The sequence below is a fragment of the Sorex araneus genome, chromosome 9, assembly GCF_027595985.1.
Source record: "Sorex araneus isolate mSorAra2 chromosome 9, mSorAra2.pri, whole genome shotgun sequence".
Lineage (NCBI taxonomy): Eukaryota > Metazoa > Chordata > Mammalia > Eulipotyphla > Soricidae > Sorex > Sorex araneus.
In genome coordinates this window covers 13,710,586-13,728,922 of record NC_073310.1, presented here as the reverse complement: position 1 = coordinate 13,728,922, position 18,337 = coordinate 13,710,586, and the positions used below count along the sequence as shown (strand labels likewise).

Sequence of the window (18,337 nt, the reverse complement as noted above, 5' to 3'; positions counted from 1 at the left end):
GCCTCTCCCTCGCCCATCTCTGCACTTCTCTGCTTGCTGACTGCCACCCCAGGGAAGCCCGAGTTTCCTCCTACACACGCTCTCTCTTTCTCTCTCTCCCCTCACGTCTTTCTGAAAGGTTCAAAAAAATCTATCTTGCTTCACAAAAAGAGAGGGAAAGGAAGGAAGGAAGGAAGGAAGGAAGGAAGGAAGGAAGGAAGGAAGGAAGGAAGGAAGGAAGGAAGGAAGGAAGGAAGGAAGGAAGGAAGGAAGGGAGGAAGGGAGGGAGGGAGGAAGGAAGGAGAAAAGAAAGAAAAAGGAAGGAAGGAAGGAAGGAAGGAAGGAAGGAAGGAAGGAAGGAAGGAAGGAAGGAAGGAAGGAAGGGAGGGAGGGAGGGAGGGAGGGAGGAAGGGAGGGAGGGAGGGAGGGAGGAAGGAAGGGGGAGGGAAGAAAGAAAGAAAGGAAGGAAAGAAGGAAGGAAGGAAGGAAGGAAGGAAGGAAGGAAGGAAGGAAGGAAGGAAGGAAGGAAGGGGAAGGGAGGGAGGGAAGAAGGAAGGAAGGAAGGAAGGAAGGAAGGAAGGAAGGAAGGAAGGAAGGAAGGAAGGAAGGAAGGAAGGAAGGAAGGAAGGAGGAAGAGAGAAGGAAAGAAAGAAGACTCTGGGTGGCGGGTGGCGAAGGTGACGGGGACGGGCCTGAAATGCTCCCGTCGCCACCTGCAGCACTAACTCAGCGTTTTTTGTGGTGGAGGAAGCAACCCGGACACTAAACCCAGGCGCCAGGAGGGCCACTGCAGGCTCCCAGGGGGCAGGGGGCGGCTTAGCTACAGGGCGTGACTGGGGCCCCAGCTGTGCTCAGCACCCCTCCTTAGTGTCTCCCAATGCACACACACACACACACACACACACACACACCACACACACACGACACTCGCTCCCTCTGCAGGAGCCTCTGAGGCAGTCAGCCCACTGTGCCTGGGTCTCCAGGGCTCACTGAGGCCTGAGCTATGCCCTGCTTCCATCATCAAAGCAGAACGACTTCCTGCTCTGGCGCCTCAGTGTTCTCATCTCTAAACTGGGGCTAAGGACACCTAAAAATAGAGTTGGCCACAGGCTAGGCGCACGGTGGAGGGTCAGGAGTGGCGGCTTACCCATGCTCACGCCCCCTCCAGGCCCTCCACGGGGGGCTTCTCCTGCTCCTCAACCCCGCTCCAAGCGCTGGCCCTGCAGGCTTCCTGCTGTGAACTGGGCCAATGGCCACAGACGAGCATGCACATACATGTGCGGGCATGACACATGTGTGCGGGCATGACACATACGTGTGCGGGCATGACACGTCTGTCTGCAGGCACGCGTGCACGCAGCCTCCTTTCCCAGTAACTCGGAACCTCCGCCAGCACTTGTGCCGAGAGCCGCCGGGGAGGCAGGGAGCGTTTTTAAGGCGACAGAACGGTATCAATTTGGTTTTACGGCCCCCTCGTTTGCAGAGGTCCATAAAAGTTGTTCCAGCCACATCATCCCGCAGACACTTAGCGAGCGGCGAGCGCCAGGAGTCACGGTGCTGTGCTCCTGCCTCTCCTTGGCCGGGTTCCCGCAGGCAGCCCCTCGGGGACAGGGCCCGGGCTGCGCTCCGTCCCTGGAGACGCGGGGAACGGAGGGCCTGGCCCCCCCTCGGGGCCTGCGTCAGGAGAGACCACCCCCGCCCCGCGCCTGAGCACCCCCAGGCCTGGCCTGCTCACCTCTGTGAGTGCTGCAGGATCTGGGGGGCTTCCAGGGCCGAGAGGTTGGGCTTGGCCCGCTGGAGCCAGCCCGTGAGGTCGTAGCGCACGGGGTCCCGCCCCAGCTGGTGGGACAGCTCGAACTGCAGGGGCTGTTCGCAGGTCCGGAGCGCCGAGGTCCCTGAAAGCAGACGCCGGGCAGGATGTCACCGTGATGCAGGCGTTGCTGAAAACACTCGCTTCCGGAGCGGGCGAGGGGACCCAGCCGGAGGCCTCACCTCCTGCACGGTGCCCCTGCATCACTTCCAAAGAGGGCTTGTGGTTCTTGGAGCCCAGGATCTCTTCCCCGCACCCCCAGATATTCTTACTTCATAGATTCTTTTCTAGGTTATTTTTTTTGCAGTGCCAGGGATGGAATTCAGGGCCTCTCTCGTGGCGAGCAAGCACCCCCACACACACCCAGCCCAGTGGACAGCAGGAAAGGATAAAATATTTCTGTCGTCCCTGTGTATCACTGGAGCTATTCATGTGTTCCCTAAAGGAACTTTAGGGAAAAAAATTTTCCAGGGTGAAAGCCCTTCTCCGGTGGCTCGCGACGTGGCTCCCCAATAAAGCACCCGCCATACATGGGTGAGGTCCTGGGACTCCATCCCCGGCACCCACCAAAATAAGAAAAGGGAAAGGAAAAAGCTCTCTCTTGTCGGTTTAGTGCGCAAGTAATATTCATAAAAACAAATGGCTATTCCATTTTCAAAATCATTCACGTGCCACCTCGAATCTTCTGCAGTAAAATCAATGCAAACAGACTCCAGGGAGTACACGCAGACACTGGGTTAGAAGGGACAGGGTGGGGAATGGACGGGCAGGACGGGGAGGCTTCAGCTCAGATCCTGACCCTCTCAGTGCCACTGAAATCTCAGAGCCTGTCCCCTCCTTGGTAAGGTTTTGATTGTTTTTGGTTTTGGGGGTTTGGGGACTGGAGCAATAGCACAGCAGGGAGGGTGTTTGCCTTGCATGCAACCGACCCGAGTTCGATTCCTCCGTCCCTCTCAGAGAGCCTGGCAAGCTACCGAGAGTATCCTGCCCGCACGGCAGAGCCTGGCAAGCTCCCCTTGGCGTATTCGATATGCCAAAAACAGTAACAACAAGTCTCACCATGGAGACGTTACTGGTGCCCGCTCAAGCAAATCGATGAGCAATGACAGTGACAGTGGGGTGTTTTTTTGTTCTTTTTTTTTTTTTGCTTTTTGGGTCATACCCAGCAATGCTCAGGGGTTACCCCTGGCTCAGCACTCAGGAATCACTCCTGGCAGTACTTGGGGATCCCTGAGATGCCAGATATTGAACCTGGGTCGGCCTGAGTTGCAAGGCAAACGCCTTACACGCTGTCCAATCGCTTCAGCCCAAATTCCTTTGCCGTTGTTTTGTTTCCTGGCGCCATTCCCAGAGGTCCTTAGGACTTCCTCCTGGCGCTGCACCCAGGGATCACTCCTGGCAGGGTGTGGAGGAGTTTGTGGGGTACCGGGGACTGAACGTGGGCCGGCTACACACGTGCCGGGCAAGTGCCCTGCCTGCTGTACACAGCTCTGGGCCCTCCTCGTCAACAGAGGGTGCAAGAACACACGCCCGGGTGCCACGATGGCAAAGGGCACCAGCCTGCGACCTGACCTGCACCCACGGCCCAGCTGGCAGCGGCGGGCACCCCTGCCAGTGCCTGAGCTGCCTGTGACCTGGGGTCACCGTGTGTGCGGCTCTATCTCCCCCGTGCTCAGCATCCCCCGCCCCTAGAAGGGCGCCTGGGCGTCCCAGCAGCAGGACGAGAGGGATGGAAGAAGAAGGACCGTGTGCTGGCAGGAGCAAGAAGATGCGGCTCTGTGCTCTGTGCTCACGTCTCCCCTCTCTGATCTTCCTGCATCTTTCCATTCTGTCTGCTCATTCCGTCTCTCTCCCCCCACACTCTGGGCTCAGCTTAGACCCCCTCTAGGACAGCGGGCTGGGAATGTCCCCTCTGACCCTCGATGCACACGAGGATAGTGAACAGAGGTGAGGAAGCAGCACGCGGGTCAGCACCACGGGGCCCCGAATCGATCCCCACGGACGGGGCTCCCCCAGCACAGCCCGATGGGTCTCTGGGCCCCTCTAGGGCCCACCATGCTGGCCCCCAACACCGCCGGGCTGAAGCAGCACCAATAAATGGGTCGGTCTCGCTGCCACCAGCACCCCGGGCTCCCTGCGCCTGGCCCAAAAGGACGAGCAATGAACGAAGAGTATTTCAAGCAGGGTTGCTGCACTGAGCACCTCTTCCTTCCTTGACCTGCAGGCCGGCCGCCATAAGCGAGCTCCTAGGCTGGACTCCACCCCCTGCCCCGCCCCGCCCCGCCCCCCATGGGGGGGTCCGTTACCTTCTTCGGCCCCCACTCTGGTCTTCTCAAAGGCCGCCCGGAGGCGCTCGAGCACCGCGCTGTCACTGGAGCCCTCCATGCGGACCTCCTCGTCCAGGACCCAGAACAGGCCCGCGGGGGCTGCAGCATCTCCTCCAGCGGGTCGGAGGATCTGGGGTGGGGCGGGGGGGGGGGGAGAGAAGGCCGGAGACACTGAGGGGCCCCGATCCCCAAGGAGGTGGTCTCAGGGGACCCGAGGGCCAGGGATCCGGCCAGCATCCGGCCAGTTCCCATTCACCCCCACACTGCCCCTTACTCCCCCCGTAACGCAGCATGCTGCCCACGAAGCTACCACCATCCACTGCTCCAGCCTTGCTCCCCGAGCCCGCGTGGCCAAGACAAAGGCACTGGCCCTCCCTGAGCCCCATCTGCGCTGAGGCCAAGCGAATACGGGCGGTTGACCAGGAGGAGAAGCCAGACCAACGGCGTTGAGTCCAGACACCCCCACCCGCCCGAGGCTGGCCTCCCTGCCCAGGGCCACACAGAGAAGGGCTAGTTCCAGCCATGGCCCTTCCTCTTAGAAGCCTTTGTGCCTTCGTGAACTAAAACCTTGAAAACATTTTAAAATAAATAAATAAATAAATAAATAAATAAATAAATAAATAAAATAATATGTATTTATATTATATTATACATGGGCTGGAGCAATAGTGCAGCAGGTAGGGCATTTGCCTTGCACGCGTCCAACCTGGGTTCGATTCCTCTGCCCCTCTGGGAGAGTCCAGCAAGCTACCAAGAGTATCCTGCCCGCACAGCAGAGCCTGGCAAGCTCCCCGTGGCGTATTCGATATGCCAAAACCAGTAACAACAAGTCTCACAATGGAGACGTTACTGGTGCCTGCTCTAGCAAATCGATGAGCAACAGGATGACAGTGACAGTGACATACACACACACACACACATATATATATGTATATATATGTATATATATGTATATATATATATATACACACACACATATATATGGTCCAAGAATGTTCCAGAGAAAAAGATAAACCTGGTTTCACAGCACAGACAGCCCAGGCGTCAGTGCTCTCCCAGGCAATCCCCATGCCTTCCCCCTCATTTGCAGTGACAGAGAAGCTCCAGGTGGGCACAGCCAAGTGATGTCTTGTGATGTGTCCGGTGACTGCTCAGTCTCCCTGGGAAGGGGATTCCTCCCACAAAGGGGGCGTTTCTGAGCCCAAACCATCACACAGCTTAGCCACACAGGACCTCTGCCCATCCCTAAGTTGGCAGCTACCGGCCCACCGGGCTCAGAGGCCCCCCAGGAGGGAGGGGTGCCGCCTTCACATGCAGGAGGGGGACCGGTGCCAAGCTCAGTGACCCTGAGGCTCCCACTCATCCTTGGTGTCTTGACTGGAGTCAAAGCCCACCGCCAGCTGCCCACCAGCAACCCTGGGGATCCTGCCCCCCTCACCCTGCCGGGGTGGGCATCCTTCAGGCCAGCCCCTCCCAGCCAGGAGAAGGGACCAGGGTGGGCCAGAGAGAAGGAACAAGGAAGGGACACTCGTGGGGGTCCAGTCAGGAGATCCTGGGGGCCAAGCCCCCTGCCGGATGTTCCACGAACCAGCTCATTCACAATACCCCAGACCCCCACGGGGGCAGGATTAAAGGGGGCACCAAGAGGCCAAAGGACATGTCCAGCCAGCAAGAACCCAAATCCCTGCCCAGAGGAGGAGATGGTACCCTGAGATATCAGTATTCTTCCCCAGGCTGGGCACCCGCCCCAGTGATGTTCAGGGTCCCGGAGAGAACATGAAGTCGTGGCCGAGAGGCGAGACCTGTGGGGTGTTCAGGAAGGACACAGGAGACTGGGAGTAGCGGACCCCATGTTACCTGGGAGGGGATCAGATCCACAACGGCCACCGAAGTCCCCGGGGACGTCTCAGGGGGCTCAAAGGGCACAGAGATGCCTTCCTGGAAAGTCACAGGAGTTCAATGTTAGTTCCCGTGTGGGCTGAGCCGGGAAGAAAAACCGGAAAAGGAAAAAAGGAAGGGGGACCTGCCGCCCACCTGAGTTTTTCCTAGATTATTCTCTAAATGGTAGTAAAACAGACGGAGTAGAAAAAATGGACCATTTTCACACTTTTTTAAAAAACACATGTGCATGAGGTCCATTCACACCACAGCGCTGCTATCGCCACCAGCCCTCCCAGATTCGTATTTACTTGGATAATAGGGCACCCCCTAAACAGACCCCCTCTGCCGTCCCCCAGGCCCTAGTGATGGCCCTTCCGCTTCCTGCCTCTCCACACTGGGCTACTGTCCGTCTTCTTGCATCCTGCTGACTCTTAGAAGAGTCAAGGCTCAGACACACCGCCACGTGGTCACAACTGCCTTCTCTTATCCTGATGGCCCGTGGCCAGGCCAGACTACACACGTCAAATCTGTCCATCCTTTCACAAACACTCAAGGGGCCTCCACCTTTCGGTTACTCATGACTAACGCAGTTACGAACATAGAGTGTAAAGCTATCTCTTCGACACCCTATTGCCAGTTATGTGGGGGAGACCCCCACAAGGGGTAATATTGGGTCACACAGGCTTCATTTCTTTGAACAAACGCCCTCCTGGTTTTTCACCGAGGCCATGCCACGTTGCTTTCACACCTGCCCTCTCTCCCGACTTGCGCCCACACGCATGGTTTTCTGAGTTGTTCGCTTTTTGCTGCTGCTGTTTTGCATTTTCCCCCTTTCTTAATAGCTGATACTCTAACGGGTGGACCTCCCCTTAGGTTCAGATTTGCATTTCCTTTAGTGACCAAGATAGGACTGGAGCGACAGCACAGCGGGTAGGGCATTTGCCTTGCACAAGGCCAACCCGGGTTCGATTCCTCCGCCCCTCTCGGAGAGCCTGGCAAGCTACCAAGAGTATCCTTCCCACATGGCAGAGCCTGGCAAGCTCCCCGTGGCGTTTTCGACATGCCAATAAACAGTAACAACAAGTCTCACCATGGAGACGTTACTGGTGCCCGCTCGAGCAAATTGATGAGCAACGGGATGACCATAATACAGTGATTCGTGACCAACTAGAGTGTCTTTTCATAGGTCTTTTGGGCCTCTGGGTGTCTTCTCCGGAGAAACGCCTCCTCGGCTCTTTTGCCCACTTCTCCACTCTTCCATTCACCGGGCGCTCTGTTCGAAGCATTGCCCTTCGGCTTTGGCATGTGAGCGGAGGCTGCCCCCTGCCCCCTGCGCTCACTCCTCTGCCCGGCTGGCAGCCATCACGGTGAGGGTTCTAGCAGGAACTGATAACCAGAACCTCCTAGTCCCTCCAGAGGAGACCAAGTCCAGGCTGGGCTGAGCTGAGGCCACGGGCAGGGTAGGGGAACGGTAGCCACAGCTACTGTCAGTGACTGTCAACCCACTGCAGTGACCCAGAATTCTGCACAACGAGGCTTTCGCAGAGACCTTCCCCTGAGCTTGGTGTCGGCGGCAGAGGCACAGAACCCAGAAATGAAGGACCACTGAGATGGACCCCACTAGGACCACGGAGCACCCAGCACCGAGCACCGAGGCTGTGAAGAAAACAGCCGTGAGCCGAGCTGGCTGGGAAACCAAGAGACACGAACGCTGGGGAGAAGGGTGCAAAATACGGCGGCTCCGGTGGTTGCCTCCGGGTTGCAGATGAAAGGAGAAGGCGTTTCCCGCCTCCTGACACCGAGACGCGTGGCTCGGTTTTCAACAAAGAATACGCATTATTCTGCTCATCAGAAATAAGTGAAATATTAGGGGATAAAATATGCCGGCTGCCACCACATGCTGAAAGCCTAATACAGATTAGACTCTTCCCATCCTACTTCATGAAATGCACAAAATAGCTTCTTGAGGCGGAGCGGTGAAAATGATGGTAAAAATAGCTCCAACCCTGCGGTCCCCGCTCTCTGCACAGAAATATTGCAGCTTTTCCCCGACAGCACATGAAACTGATTTTCCTACCCTGGAGCCCTGGACGTAACTGTGGCCTGCGGGTTACCGTGGAGGGGACACTGCTCATCACTCATCTAGGCCTGCGGACTTGCTGGAGGGAGATGCCTGGGGCAGAGGTGACCCCACCACCCACCCAGGGCTGCCTGCACTGGCTCCTGGCCGGCTGAGCCCAAACCCATGAGCCAACCAGCCAAGACCATCAGATACTCCTGCCCGCCTTGGTCCACCCAGAAACACAGAGGCTATCCCGGCCAAGACCACAGAGAGTGTCCAGGCAATGCAGAAGCTCTGTGTGAGCCCTAACCCGGGTAGCTTGGGGCCACTGTCGCTGGGTGTCGCTGGGTGGAGCCCAGAAGCAGCGTGACTGTGGCAAGTGGCAGCTGATCCCAGAGGTTTCGTGGGAGGAGGCAAGGGAGGAGACATGAGCCTGCCTGGTCAGCCTCGAGCTGGACCTGGACAGCTGGACATGCCTTAACCTCCACCCCCAGGTCCTTTGGAGACAGTTTCACCCTCCGTTCATTCCCACATAGCGACTGAGGGCAGGAAGCAGCATGAAGTTAAGGGGGTCTGAGGATACCCAGGCTGCACACAGGACCGAAGCCCAGTAAGGCCTCAAGATATGCTTTTTAAAAAATTATTATTATTATTATTATTTTGCTTTTGGGGTCACACCCAGCGATACTCAGGGGTTACTCCTGCATCTGCGCTCAGGAATTCTCCTGGCAGTGCTCGGGGGGCTATATGGGGTGACAGGGATTGAGCCCAGGCCGGCCGCGTGCAAGGCAAAAGCCCTCCCCGCTGTGCTATCTCTCCGGCCCCAAGATATACTTTTAAGATTCAGCAGGTAGGCGCAGAGATTTGTATCGTGTAGAGTGTACGTGCCCCTGCCCTTGGCCCAAGACAGGTCTTCTCCATTCCCCTGCTTGTTAAAATCCAGAGCCCACTGGTGGACCAGCTGTTGGGGTACCTCTTGGTCATAGGTGAAGACACTGGGGATTAGAGAGGCGAGTGGCTCTCTTGAAGCCACGGCTCCTAGGAGTCAGAGTTAGGTCACACCCCAGGGGTTCGTCATTGGCATTTCTTTGAGGTTAAATCCACGTTACCAGGCCAATACCCAGTCCTCCTGGACAGCTCTCTGGTCCCTTCTAATTACTGCCTGGAGGAGAAGGAGGGAACAGAAGGGAAGAGGAGCCTGGCAAGGGCCAGCCCCTCATCTGAGCTCAGGGCTCCTGCTGTACGCATGTCTCTCTGCAAACGTCTTTGTCCAGCTCAAATCTGTTTTCTGAAGAGCACAGAAAGACTGGCAGGGTAGTGCCAGCCCAGATTCCCACCCACAGGCAGAGCTGGGAAGGCCTGGAGATCCCAAGGTCCCTGATGCCTCTGGACTACAAGGTGTGGGGTGCCGATGCAGGGAATGGTGGGGAGCAGAGGCTTGGGGACTCTTGCTCTGCTCTGTAGTGGCCCCAACAGAAGGAAGCTGGAGGCTCAGGACTTCTTGCCCCCAGTAGGAGATATCAGGAAGGCAGTCCTTCCTTCCTTCCTTCCTTCCTTCCTTCCTTCCTTCCTTCCTTCCTTCCTTCCTTCCTTCCTTCCTTCCTTCCTTCCTTCCTTCCTTCCTTCCTTCCTTCCTTCCTTCCTTCCTTCCTTCCTTCCTTCCTTCCTCCTTCCCTCCTTCCCTCCTTCCCTCCCTCCCCAAGCCCTGCCCATGGACACGTCCCGCCCATGGACACGCCCTGCCCACAACCCCGCCCCTGTGGTCCCGCCCCCACCCCACCCCAACCTGCCTCTTGCCCCCAGTAGGAGATATCAGGAAGGCAGTCCTTCCTTCCTTCCTTCCTTCCTTCCTTCCTTCCTTCCTTCCTTCCTTCCTTCCTTCCTTCCTTCCTTCCTTCTTTCCTTCCTTCCTTCCTTCCTCCTTCCCTCCCTCCCCAAGCCCCACCCATGGACACGCCCCGCCCATGGACACGCCCTGCCCACGGCCCCGCCCCTGGCCCCGCCCCACCTCTTTCCCCCAGTAGGATATCAGAAAGGCAGTCCTTCCTTCCTTCCTTCCTTCCTTTCCTTCCTTCCTCCCTCCCCAAGCCCCGCCTGTGGCCCCGCCCCGCCCGTGGCCCCACCCCGTGGCCCCGCCCCCGTGGCCCTGGCCCCGCCCCGCCCTACCTCCTGGAACCGCAGCAGCGCGGAGTCGAAGGTCCGCTGGTGGCGGAGCAGCTGCAGGCGCTCCTGGGCATAGTTGTGGCAGAGCTCCTCGAAGGTGGCCGCCCGCTCCTTGCCCTGGTGCCGCGGGTTCTGAAAGCCAGGGGCGTCCACCACCATGATGGAGGCCATGGAGAGATGGGGGGAGGCAAAGGACCTGGGAGAGAGGAGACAAGGTCCCTGGCTCCAGTCCCAAGACATCTCGGCGCCCCGCTGGCCCGTGACCCGACCCCACCCCAGACTCCCATCTCGGAACCGGGCTTCCAGGCCGTGAGACCCGGGCAAGCCACCTACCCTCTCTCTAGCAGGGTTTGTTTTCCCCGGGTCGCAAGGATGGGGGGGGGACAGTCTCTCCCTGGGACAGAGCAGCCTGGCGGGGGCGGGGGCGGGGGTGGGGTAGGGGGGCGCATGCAGAAGCAGCTTGCTTAACGTGCTGACTCCCTGCAGTGCACTTAGTGCTAATTAAGTCGCATGGAGTGTGAGCCGCCAGGGGTACGTATTTTCCGCGCCTGGGAAACCAGCTAAAAAAGTGAAATCTGGAACTTCTCTGCCTCTCCTTGGGGACACACAGCCCTAGGAAAGCCAATCGTGTTCCGTGACTCAGTTTACAGAGTTCTTTCATGCCACCACCCCCCCTCCCCCGTCCCACTGCAGCGCCTGGCCACATCCTTCAAGTGAAGAGGACCATTCACAGGAACAAAGTGGTCTACGGGCACCCGCTGTGTGTCTGGGGGGAGTGGCCCAGCCTCTCTGAGCCCAGGGAGGATAATAACAGCTGCACACACCTGGCAGGAGGAAGGTGCCGGGTGGCTGCCTCTGGGGTGGGGTCTGCTACCCCCAGCCACATTGTGGGGGGAGGGTGGGGAAGGTGGAGGGGGACTTAGCTTGAGCCTGAGCTGCTCCCCATGTCTCACCCGGGGCTGAGGCAGGAAGACTAGGTCAGGTCACACCCCAGCTCTGGTCGCCCCCTGGTGCTTGCTCAGCAAGGGCAGTGCTGGGTACAGCTACCACCCTTCCCTCACTCAGGTGGGTCCCCCACTTCCTCTGCTGCCCCTGGACTCCCTCCTCAGATGGTGACTGTCCCAGTGGCAGCGGCAGGGGGCGCTGCACCTGTCTGCTTGTTCTGGGCGCCAGACCCACCCCAGATAACAGCAGGCCTGGAGCTGGCCCGAGCCCGGGGGCGCGGGGGGGGGGGGGGGGAGCCCTGCCTGGGGAAACGCTTAGAGGACTCCCAAGTGACACCCAGCATCAGAGCCCCCGGGCTCTGGGGGCCCAGAAACACGTCTCTGAAACACGAGCCTGCCCCTTCCACACGGCGGGGGGAGAGTTCAGGCAGAGAGAGGGGTGTGGGCAGCCGGCGGGCGACTGAGGAGAGGCCACCTGGGTCCAGGTGGGACAGCGCAGCCCTGGCTGGGGGCAGGGGCGGGGGCGGCTAACCGCAAGCCTCTTGCTTTTATGAGCACCTTTTGGGGGAAGTCCACACCGGGCAGTGCTCACGGCTAACTCCTGGCTCTGTGCTCAGAGATCATTCCTAGCTGGACTGGGAGACAATGGGGGGAGGGGTACTCTATGCGATGCCAGGGATTGAACCTGGGTCGGCTTCACGCAAGGCAAACACCCTCCCCGCGCTGTCTCCTATCTCCGGCCCCTGGAAGAGCACTTTAAGGGCTCTCTTTCTGTTAAGCTCTGCAGGGATGCCGGGAAAGCAAACTGGCTTGCAGGGAAGGGTGGTGGGGAAAGGGAAGCGGGGAGAGAGTTGGCCTTGCCCAGGTCACGCAGACAGCGGGTGGCCAGCCAGCACTGACCCTCGATGCTCCCAGGCTTCCCAGCCCGCCGTCCAGCTCAGGTAGGGCCCACGCTGCCCCCCACCCCCCGGCAGGCTCCTCCGTACCCCGAGAGGCCGCGGTTACCTGTTGATGAGCGAGACCACGGCGGCAAAGAGCTCCTGGTACAGGCCCGCGGCCATCCCCTCCACGCATTCTGTGCCCGTCATCTTGAGCCCTGGGTGGGGTGGGCAGAGAGGGCAGTGAGGGCAGGACCCTGCCTGGGGCCCGGGACTTCCTCCCCAGGGTCAGTGCTGGCCCCGGAGGGTCACAGCTCTCTCGGCACACACAGGCCTCTTCTGCCACAAGAGGGTGCCTGTGCTCAGGCACGGAGGGGGGTGCGTCTCATCAGACCCTGGGGACCCGCCTGACCTGGGCCTCCTTCCTCTTCCTGGGCTCCCCAGCCCCGTTCCCTCGCCTTAGAGGATGCTCAGGACCCCCCACGCTGACCCCACCTGGCCGGTCCCAGCAGCCCGCCCTTGTTCCCTTTGGAAGTGGGTTCACACTTGGCTGAAGTGCGGCTGATGGACCAAGGCGTGTGTCTGACGCCCACATCGCTCGGGGCGTGCCTCATGATGCACAGACGCGCTCTGGCCACACACGCCACTGGCACCTGTCTTTCCTCCTTCCCTCTTTTATTTATTATTTGGTTTGGCTTTTGGGCCACACCCAGTGGTGCTCAGAGCTTCTTCCTGGCTCTACACTCAGGGCTGGGAGACCGGAGGGGATGCCGGCATGGAATCCGGGTTGGCTGCGCGCAAGGCCAGCGCCCTCCACAAGGTCAGTGGCGCCCCCCCCCCCCCCGCCCACTGTGCTCTCTCTCGCTCTGGCCCTTCCTCCTCCCCGCCCCCTCGATACTCTGCTTGTGGAACAAGCACCCACGGCACTCCAGCCAGCCCCCCCCCCCCACAGGAAGGTACGAGTCAGGGGGCACAGAGGCGGCTCCAAAGGCTGGAATGCAGGATTTGCATGCAAGAGCCCCCCCCCAACTTTCGTCCCCAGCATTGCATGGTCGTTCCCCACCCCCACCCCAGCACTGCCGGGAGTGGCACCCCAAGAACAGACCCGATACATGGAAGGATCATGAGTGTGTAAGACAGTGTGTGTGTGTGTGTGTGTGTGTGTTGGAGAATCAGTGACCGTGCAGGGGAGGCGGGTCACCCGCTGGCCTTCTTGCTGGCTTGCTCTCTAGGGCAGCGGCTCTCCACTCTTCTACCCCTGCTGGCCAGTGGGCCCACTGAGGCAGGAGATAAAGGCATGACAGCCACCGAGACCACAGGACTGATCGTCTAGGCGACGATCCCGCCGCAGACCCTGCGCTAAGTGGCTGTCAGTTTACAGTGGAAGGGCAGGACCCAGGGTTCACGGGTCAGCCACACCAGTGCCCTATGCCCAGCACGTCCCCGGCCCGACTCCCTGCCCCCAGGCACTGCCACTGCTCGCTCAGCTTCCGGGGGGTGGGGGGGTTTGGACTGCAGGGCCCTGAGATGGGAGCTCAGGCCGGGTCTGACCATTTGCTGGCCAGGGGACAAGGTGGAGAGGCTCGGCCAAGGGAGCCAGCTGGAAGGAACAAGGTGCAGCTGGGTCTTCGCTGTGGGGGGGCTTGATGGACCTCAGACTACCTCCTCGCCGTAGGAAAAGGTCTGTGTGTGTGTGTGTGTGTATGTGTGTTTCTGTCTCTAGGTGTGTGTCTCTCTGTGTCTGTCTCTCTCTATGTCTCTGTGTCTCTGTCTCAGTGTCTCTATCTCTCTGTATCTCTATGTCTCTGTGTCTCTGTCTCTGTATCTCTGTCTATCTCTCTGTATCTCTATGTCTCTGTGTCTCTGTGTCTGTGTCTCTGTCTATCTCTCTGTATCTCTGTGACTCTGTCTGTCTATCTCTGTGTCTGTCTCTGTCTGTCTATCTCTGTCTCTGTGTCTCTGTCTGTCTGTCTATCTCTGTCTCTCTCTGTCTCTCTCTCTCTCTCTCTCTGGCTCTCGAGTCCTCGGGATCTGACTCCACAGGCGGCACTGCGTGAATGCTGACTGCTCCCTGTTCCCCCTCAGAGGTGTGCGCGTGGCTGGGGCCGGGCTGGGGGGTGGCGCGGGAGGGAGTCTAACAATGTTGTATTAGAATCCGTGAAATGTTCTTAGACTTGGCCTTAATCATTTCACTCCTAGGCTTTTCTCCTAATGAAATATTCAGAGAAACAAAGATTTCTGGGTACATATGCTCTCCCCATTGTTGGTAAAATCGACAAAAAATCACTCTGTGGAGACAATGGTTGAATGTTCAATAATAGCGCGCGGATTAGATAATATACGGTTCCTCGCACAAAAGACGCTTAATGTCGGGCAGGGAAGAGCACGGAGTGAGATGGGAAGGCGCCCACCCGGGGTACTAGGAGGGATGAAAAGAATGCTGAAAGCTCCACGGACAGCTGTGGTCTCAGTTGCACCACACACACACACACACACACACACACACACACACACACACACATACACACAGCAGCAGAGACACACATGTGCCACACACACACGCGCGCACAGACACATACACACAGCAGCAGAGACACACATGTGCTGCACACACACACGCAGACACATACACACAGCAGCAGAGACACACATGTGCCACACACACACGCATGCATGCATGCACACACGTGTACACACACGTGAACACCCAGCCTTAGGGACCTGGGAAGATAGGGCGGGTTCAGGCACTTGCCTGAATGGATCGGACCTAGTGTTGGTGATAACCAACACCACGTTTTTCCTGAGCACAGAGCCGGGAGTAGCCACCCAGCAGCGCCGGGTGTGGCGCTGACACCACAACCTAACAAGTGAGCAGGATGTACACGCATCCGGGGGCCTGGGAGCCTGCACAGAGGGAGCAGCACAGATTTCCACACCTGTGCACGCTCGCGTGTGCCGGAAGCCGGCTCCTCGCACTCCCAGCCCCCGCGGGCACCCAAGCCCCTCCCACCCGCCTTAACCCCCCTCCCCAGGCCTGGCCCCACCCGCCCAGCCGCGGCTGCCCCGGAGACGCGGGCTGAGAAGGGGGCAGAGGGGTGCCAGCTGGGTGCGGCGTGTGTGTCTGTGAAGGAGCATGCGCACGCACACGCGGGGCTGCACACTTTGGTGCCTGGATGTGGGTGTGCGGGGCACGCATGAGCCTGGCATGTGTCAGGGGCACACATGTGCTGCGTGCCTGCATGTATGTGCCCCTGGGTGCTGGGTGTCTGAGCTCTGCCTGCGGCTGTGCCCACATGCGCACATGTCCGTGCAGGGGTGTGTTTCAGAGGTGGGGGGTGTCCGAGCGGGGAGGGCAAAGGGCTCATCCTGGGACCCGTGTGGAAGCCCAGAAGGCCACAGAAGGTCACAGAAGGTCACCGAGGCCAAGGGCAATGGCTGGCAGCCGCGTGTCTGGGAGGCTGAGCAGGGCCCCAAGAAGGGGTGGGCCCCAAACCACAGCTCCAAGGGGCCTCCCCACTGGCCCAGCACCCCCTCCCCCCAGTCCTGGGGTGTCTGAGCTCCAGAAACTCTTGAGCCTCTCCTGCCTCTCGGGGACCTCTGGCCCTCTCCTGCCGGAGTCAGGGTGCTCAGCAAACAGCACTCCAGCAGGTGCTGTGCAGAGTCCTTCTGCTTTCCTAACCTCAGGTCAAGCACCCTGATACCTCTGGTGGGGTGGGCCAAAATCCTGGGAGGCACCCGTGGCCCCTCACTTGCCCCCAGGGCCCATGCAGTCACCCCTGTCCATAAAACCGGGCCATACCTGCATCCTCATGCCCCATCTCTACCCCTCAGCCCCATCTAGGGTGGAGGTCACAGCAAACACCCCCCCCCCCCCGTGACCCCCATCCCACCCACCCTCAGTCTTTCTCCAGGCCGAGCAGCCTCGAGAAGTCAGTCCCTGGCCCAAGGCCCTCTGCCTCGCCTGGGTGGGTCAGAGAGTCAAATCCCTCCCTTAGGGCCGAGAGACACCCTGGGGTCCAGGCATTTGCCTGGCAGGTGGCCGACCCCGGTTCAACCCCCGGCACCCCATAGGGCCCAGCCCTGGAGGGCCCGAGCACAGTCAGGCCGGCCCGGTGGCCCCCAACCACCGGCCCAAAGACAAACCTCTAGAAGCCAACAGGCCACGCCCTGGGCCGAGCCCCCAACACCCCCCCCCGCCAAGCCTCATCTCAGGCGCCCCCCATGCAAGACCTGCCAAGCTGCTGTCCCAGGGGGGTGTGAGTGCTGCCCTTGCTCCGTGTCCCCCCTCTCTGAGCACAGAGGGAGCTCGAGGGTCCCACAGAGCCCCTTCCTCCCGCGCCACCTCCCGGAGGACCCAGAGGCGCCGGGCGCTGGGGGCTGGGGAAGGGCAGGAGGAGGCTGGCATGTCCCCCCGGTGGGCTCTGTGCTTTACCTGAGCTGGCCTCCTGGTCCCCGGGTGTCCGCTGACTTGACCCCGAGGTCACCTGCTCGATGATCTGCCGCAGGTGGTGCTTGAAGGTGGCCGTGTTCAGCTCCTCGAACTCACAGCCCAGGGCCTCGGCCGCGTGATTGGCCCACTCAAACCGCATGAACTGCTTCCGGCCCACTGCTCGGGGAGAGGGGAGGGGGGAGGGGGTGGTGGGTGAGGTCCCGGGCGGGGGGGGGGGGTTGCGGCTAGAGTGCTCAGAGAGTCTCGCCACCTCCCCGCCGCCCTGTCCCCTGACACAGGGACCCAGACTCCTCCTCCTCAGAGCCCCGTTTCCCACGCCCTGTGCCTGGCTCCCTTCCCCCTGGCCACGGCAGGCAGTGGGAGCGAGGCTGGGAGTCAGGCACTGCACAGCCACTCACGGGGCTGAAGAACAGACCGCGCCCAGGAAACCCCAGCCCTGCAAGCTCCCCCCCTCCGCCCTGAACCAGACGGTGGAGTCCTGGGGGTCCCCGGCAACACCACAGCTCGGGGGCTGCTGCATTGGACCCGTGGGGCCCAGTTGGTCGAGCATTACCAGGAGTGCCCCCTCCCCAGGCTGCCAACAATGAAAAGAAATAAAATAACAAAATTAACGGGGGCTTGGGGAGTGATTAGTCAAAGGGGGTGACTTCCCCACCTGACCCACGTGTCCGCCGCCCTGCTCTCCGTCCATCCTCCCAGCTGCCTGTCCCCTGACCTCCCCCTCAAGCATGCACCCTCGGGCTCCAGGCGTACTTTGGGGGGGGTCCCTTCTCGGGGCCAGGCACTGCGCTAGCCAGCAGGAAGACCGTGCTGAGCGAAATGACGCTTGAAGCGTACAACGAGTCACGAGAGTGAGACGATGGACACGCTCAGAAAGTGAGTCAGGGGTGATTCATTCTGCCCTCTCTCCCTGCCTCTCTCAGGAGGAAAGAAAACAGGGGTGCAAGAACTGGGTTTGGGGGAAGGCATTCCTGGTCTAGAATGATGGTCTGAGCAGACTCCAACAGCAACCGAAGCTGGCGGTATCTCAAAGATGGAAAAGGGCGACAGTGCCAAGGCCCTGGGGCAGGGACATGGACGGTGCGCTAGAGAAAATCCAGGAAGGCCCACGAGGCTGGCATGGATGATAAGGAGAGGCGGGGGAAGACACAGGGGGCCGCTCCGCAGGCTTTCACAAGGCCATCTAAAATAAGCCACAGGGGACAGGTAGAGAGGACGCGCAGGAGGAACCGTGCCTGGCATGTGGCTGACCCAGCTCTATCCCCCTCCCCCGCCCGCCACCTTCCTGCACCTCACGGGCTTCCCTGAGCACCTGTGAGCTGGGAGTGGCCCCCGTGCACAGCTGGGTGTGGCCCGTAGGAAGAATAAAACAATCATCTTCGAGAAGAAAGCAAAAGGAGAAAGGCACAGCAGCCGGGTCAGGGCTGGTCCTCAGGGACGCAGGGGTGCAGCTCCCCTGCCCAGGGTCTGCTCCCGAGGGACCCACACACCCCGTCCAGGGGCCTTCTCACCCAACACCAGGAGGAGGCCGGGAGAAAAGTGCCCAGAGAGCCCCCTCGCCCCTCCCCCGAGCCCAGCCACCCTGCCCGCTGCCGGGAGGATCCCACACGGCACTAACAGCTTTTTTTTTCTTTGGAATTGGGGGTCACCGAGATGAGGCTCAGGGGTTCCTCCTGGCTCTGCACTCGGGAATCACTCCTGGCAGTGCTCGGGGGACCCTAGGGGATGCCGGGGATTGAACCCGGGTCGGCCACATGCAGCGCAAACGCCTTCCCTTGCTGTACTATCGCACCAGCATCTTGACCTTGAACCCCACTCAGGAGCTGCGGCCAAGGGCCGAGGG

The 18,337-nt window shown here is 60.0% G+C and overlaps 1 protein-coding gene across 1 annotated transcript in view; it reads right to left on the bottom strand.

Annotated features, from left to right (window-relative positions):
• Positions 1-18,337, bottom strand: part of MYO18B (myosin XVIIIB) — a 234,299-nt gene that overhangs the window by 179,183 nt on the left and 36,779 nt on the right. Inside the window, exons 13-18 of the mRNA XM_055147110.1 lie at positions 16,477-16,650; positions 12,172-12,262; positions 10,226-10,418; positions 5,974-6,054; positions 4,096-4,246; positions 1,715-1,874 (exon numbers count right to left, since the gene is read on the bottom strand). Of these exons, the coding sequence (XP_055003085.1) occupies positions 1,715-1,874; positions 4,096-4,246; positions 5,974-6,054; positions 10,226-10,418; positions 12,172-12,262; positions 16,477-16,650 (850 nt within the window). The remainder of the gene's footprint in view (positions 1-1,714; positions 1,875-4,095; positions 4,247-5,973; positions 6,055-10,225; positions 10,419-12,171; positions 12,263-16,476; positions 16,651-18,337) is intronic.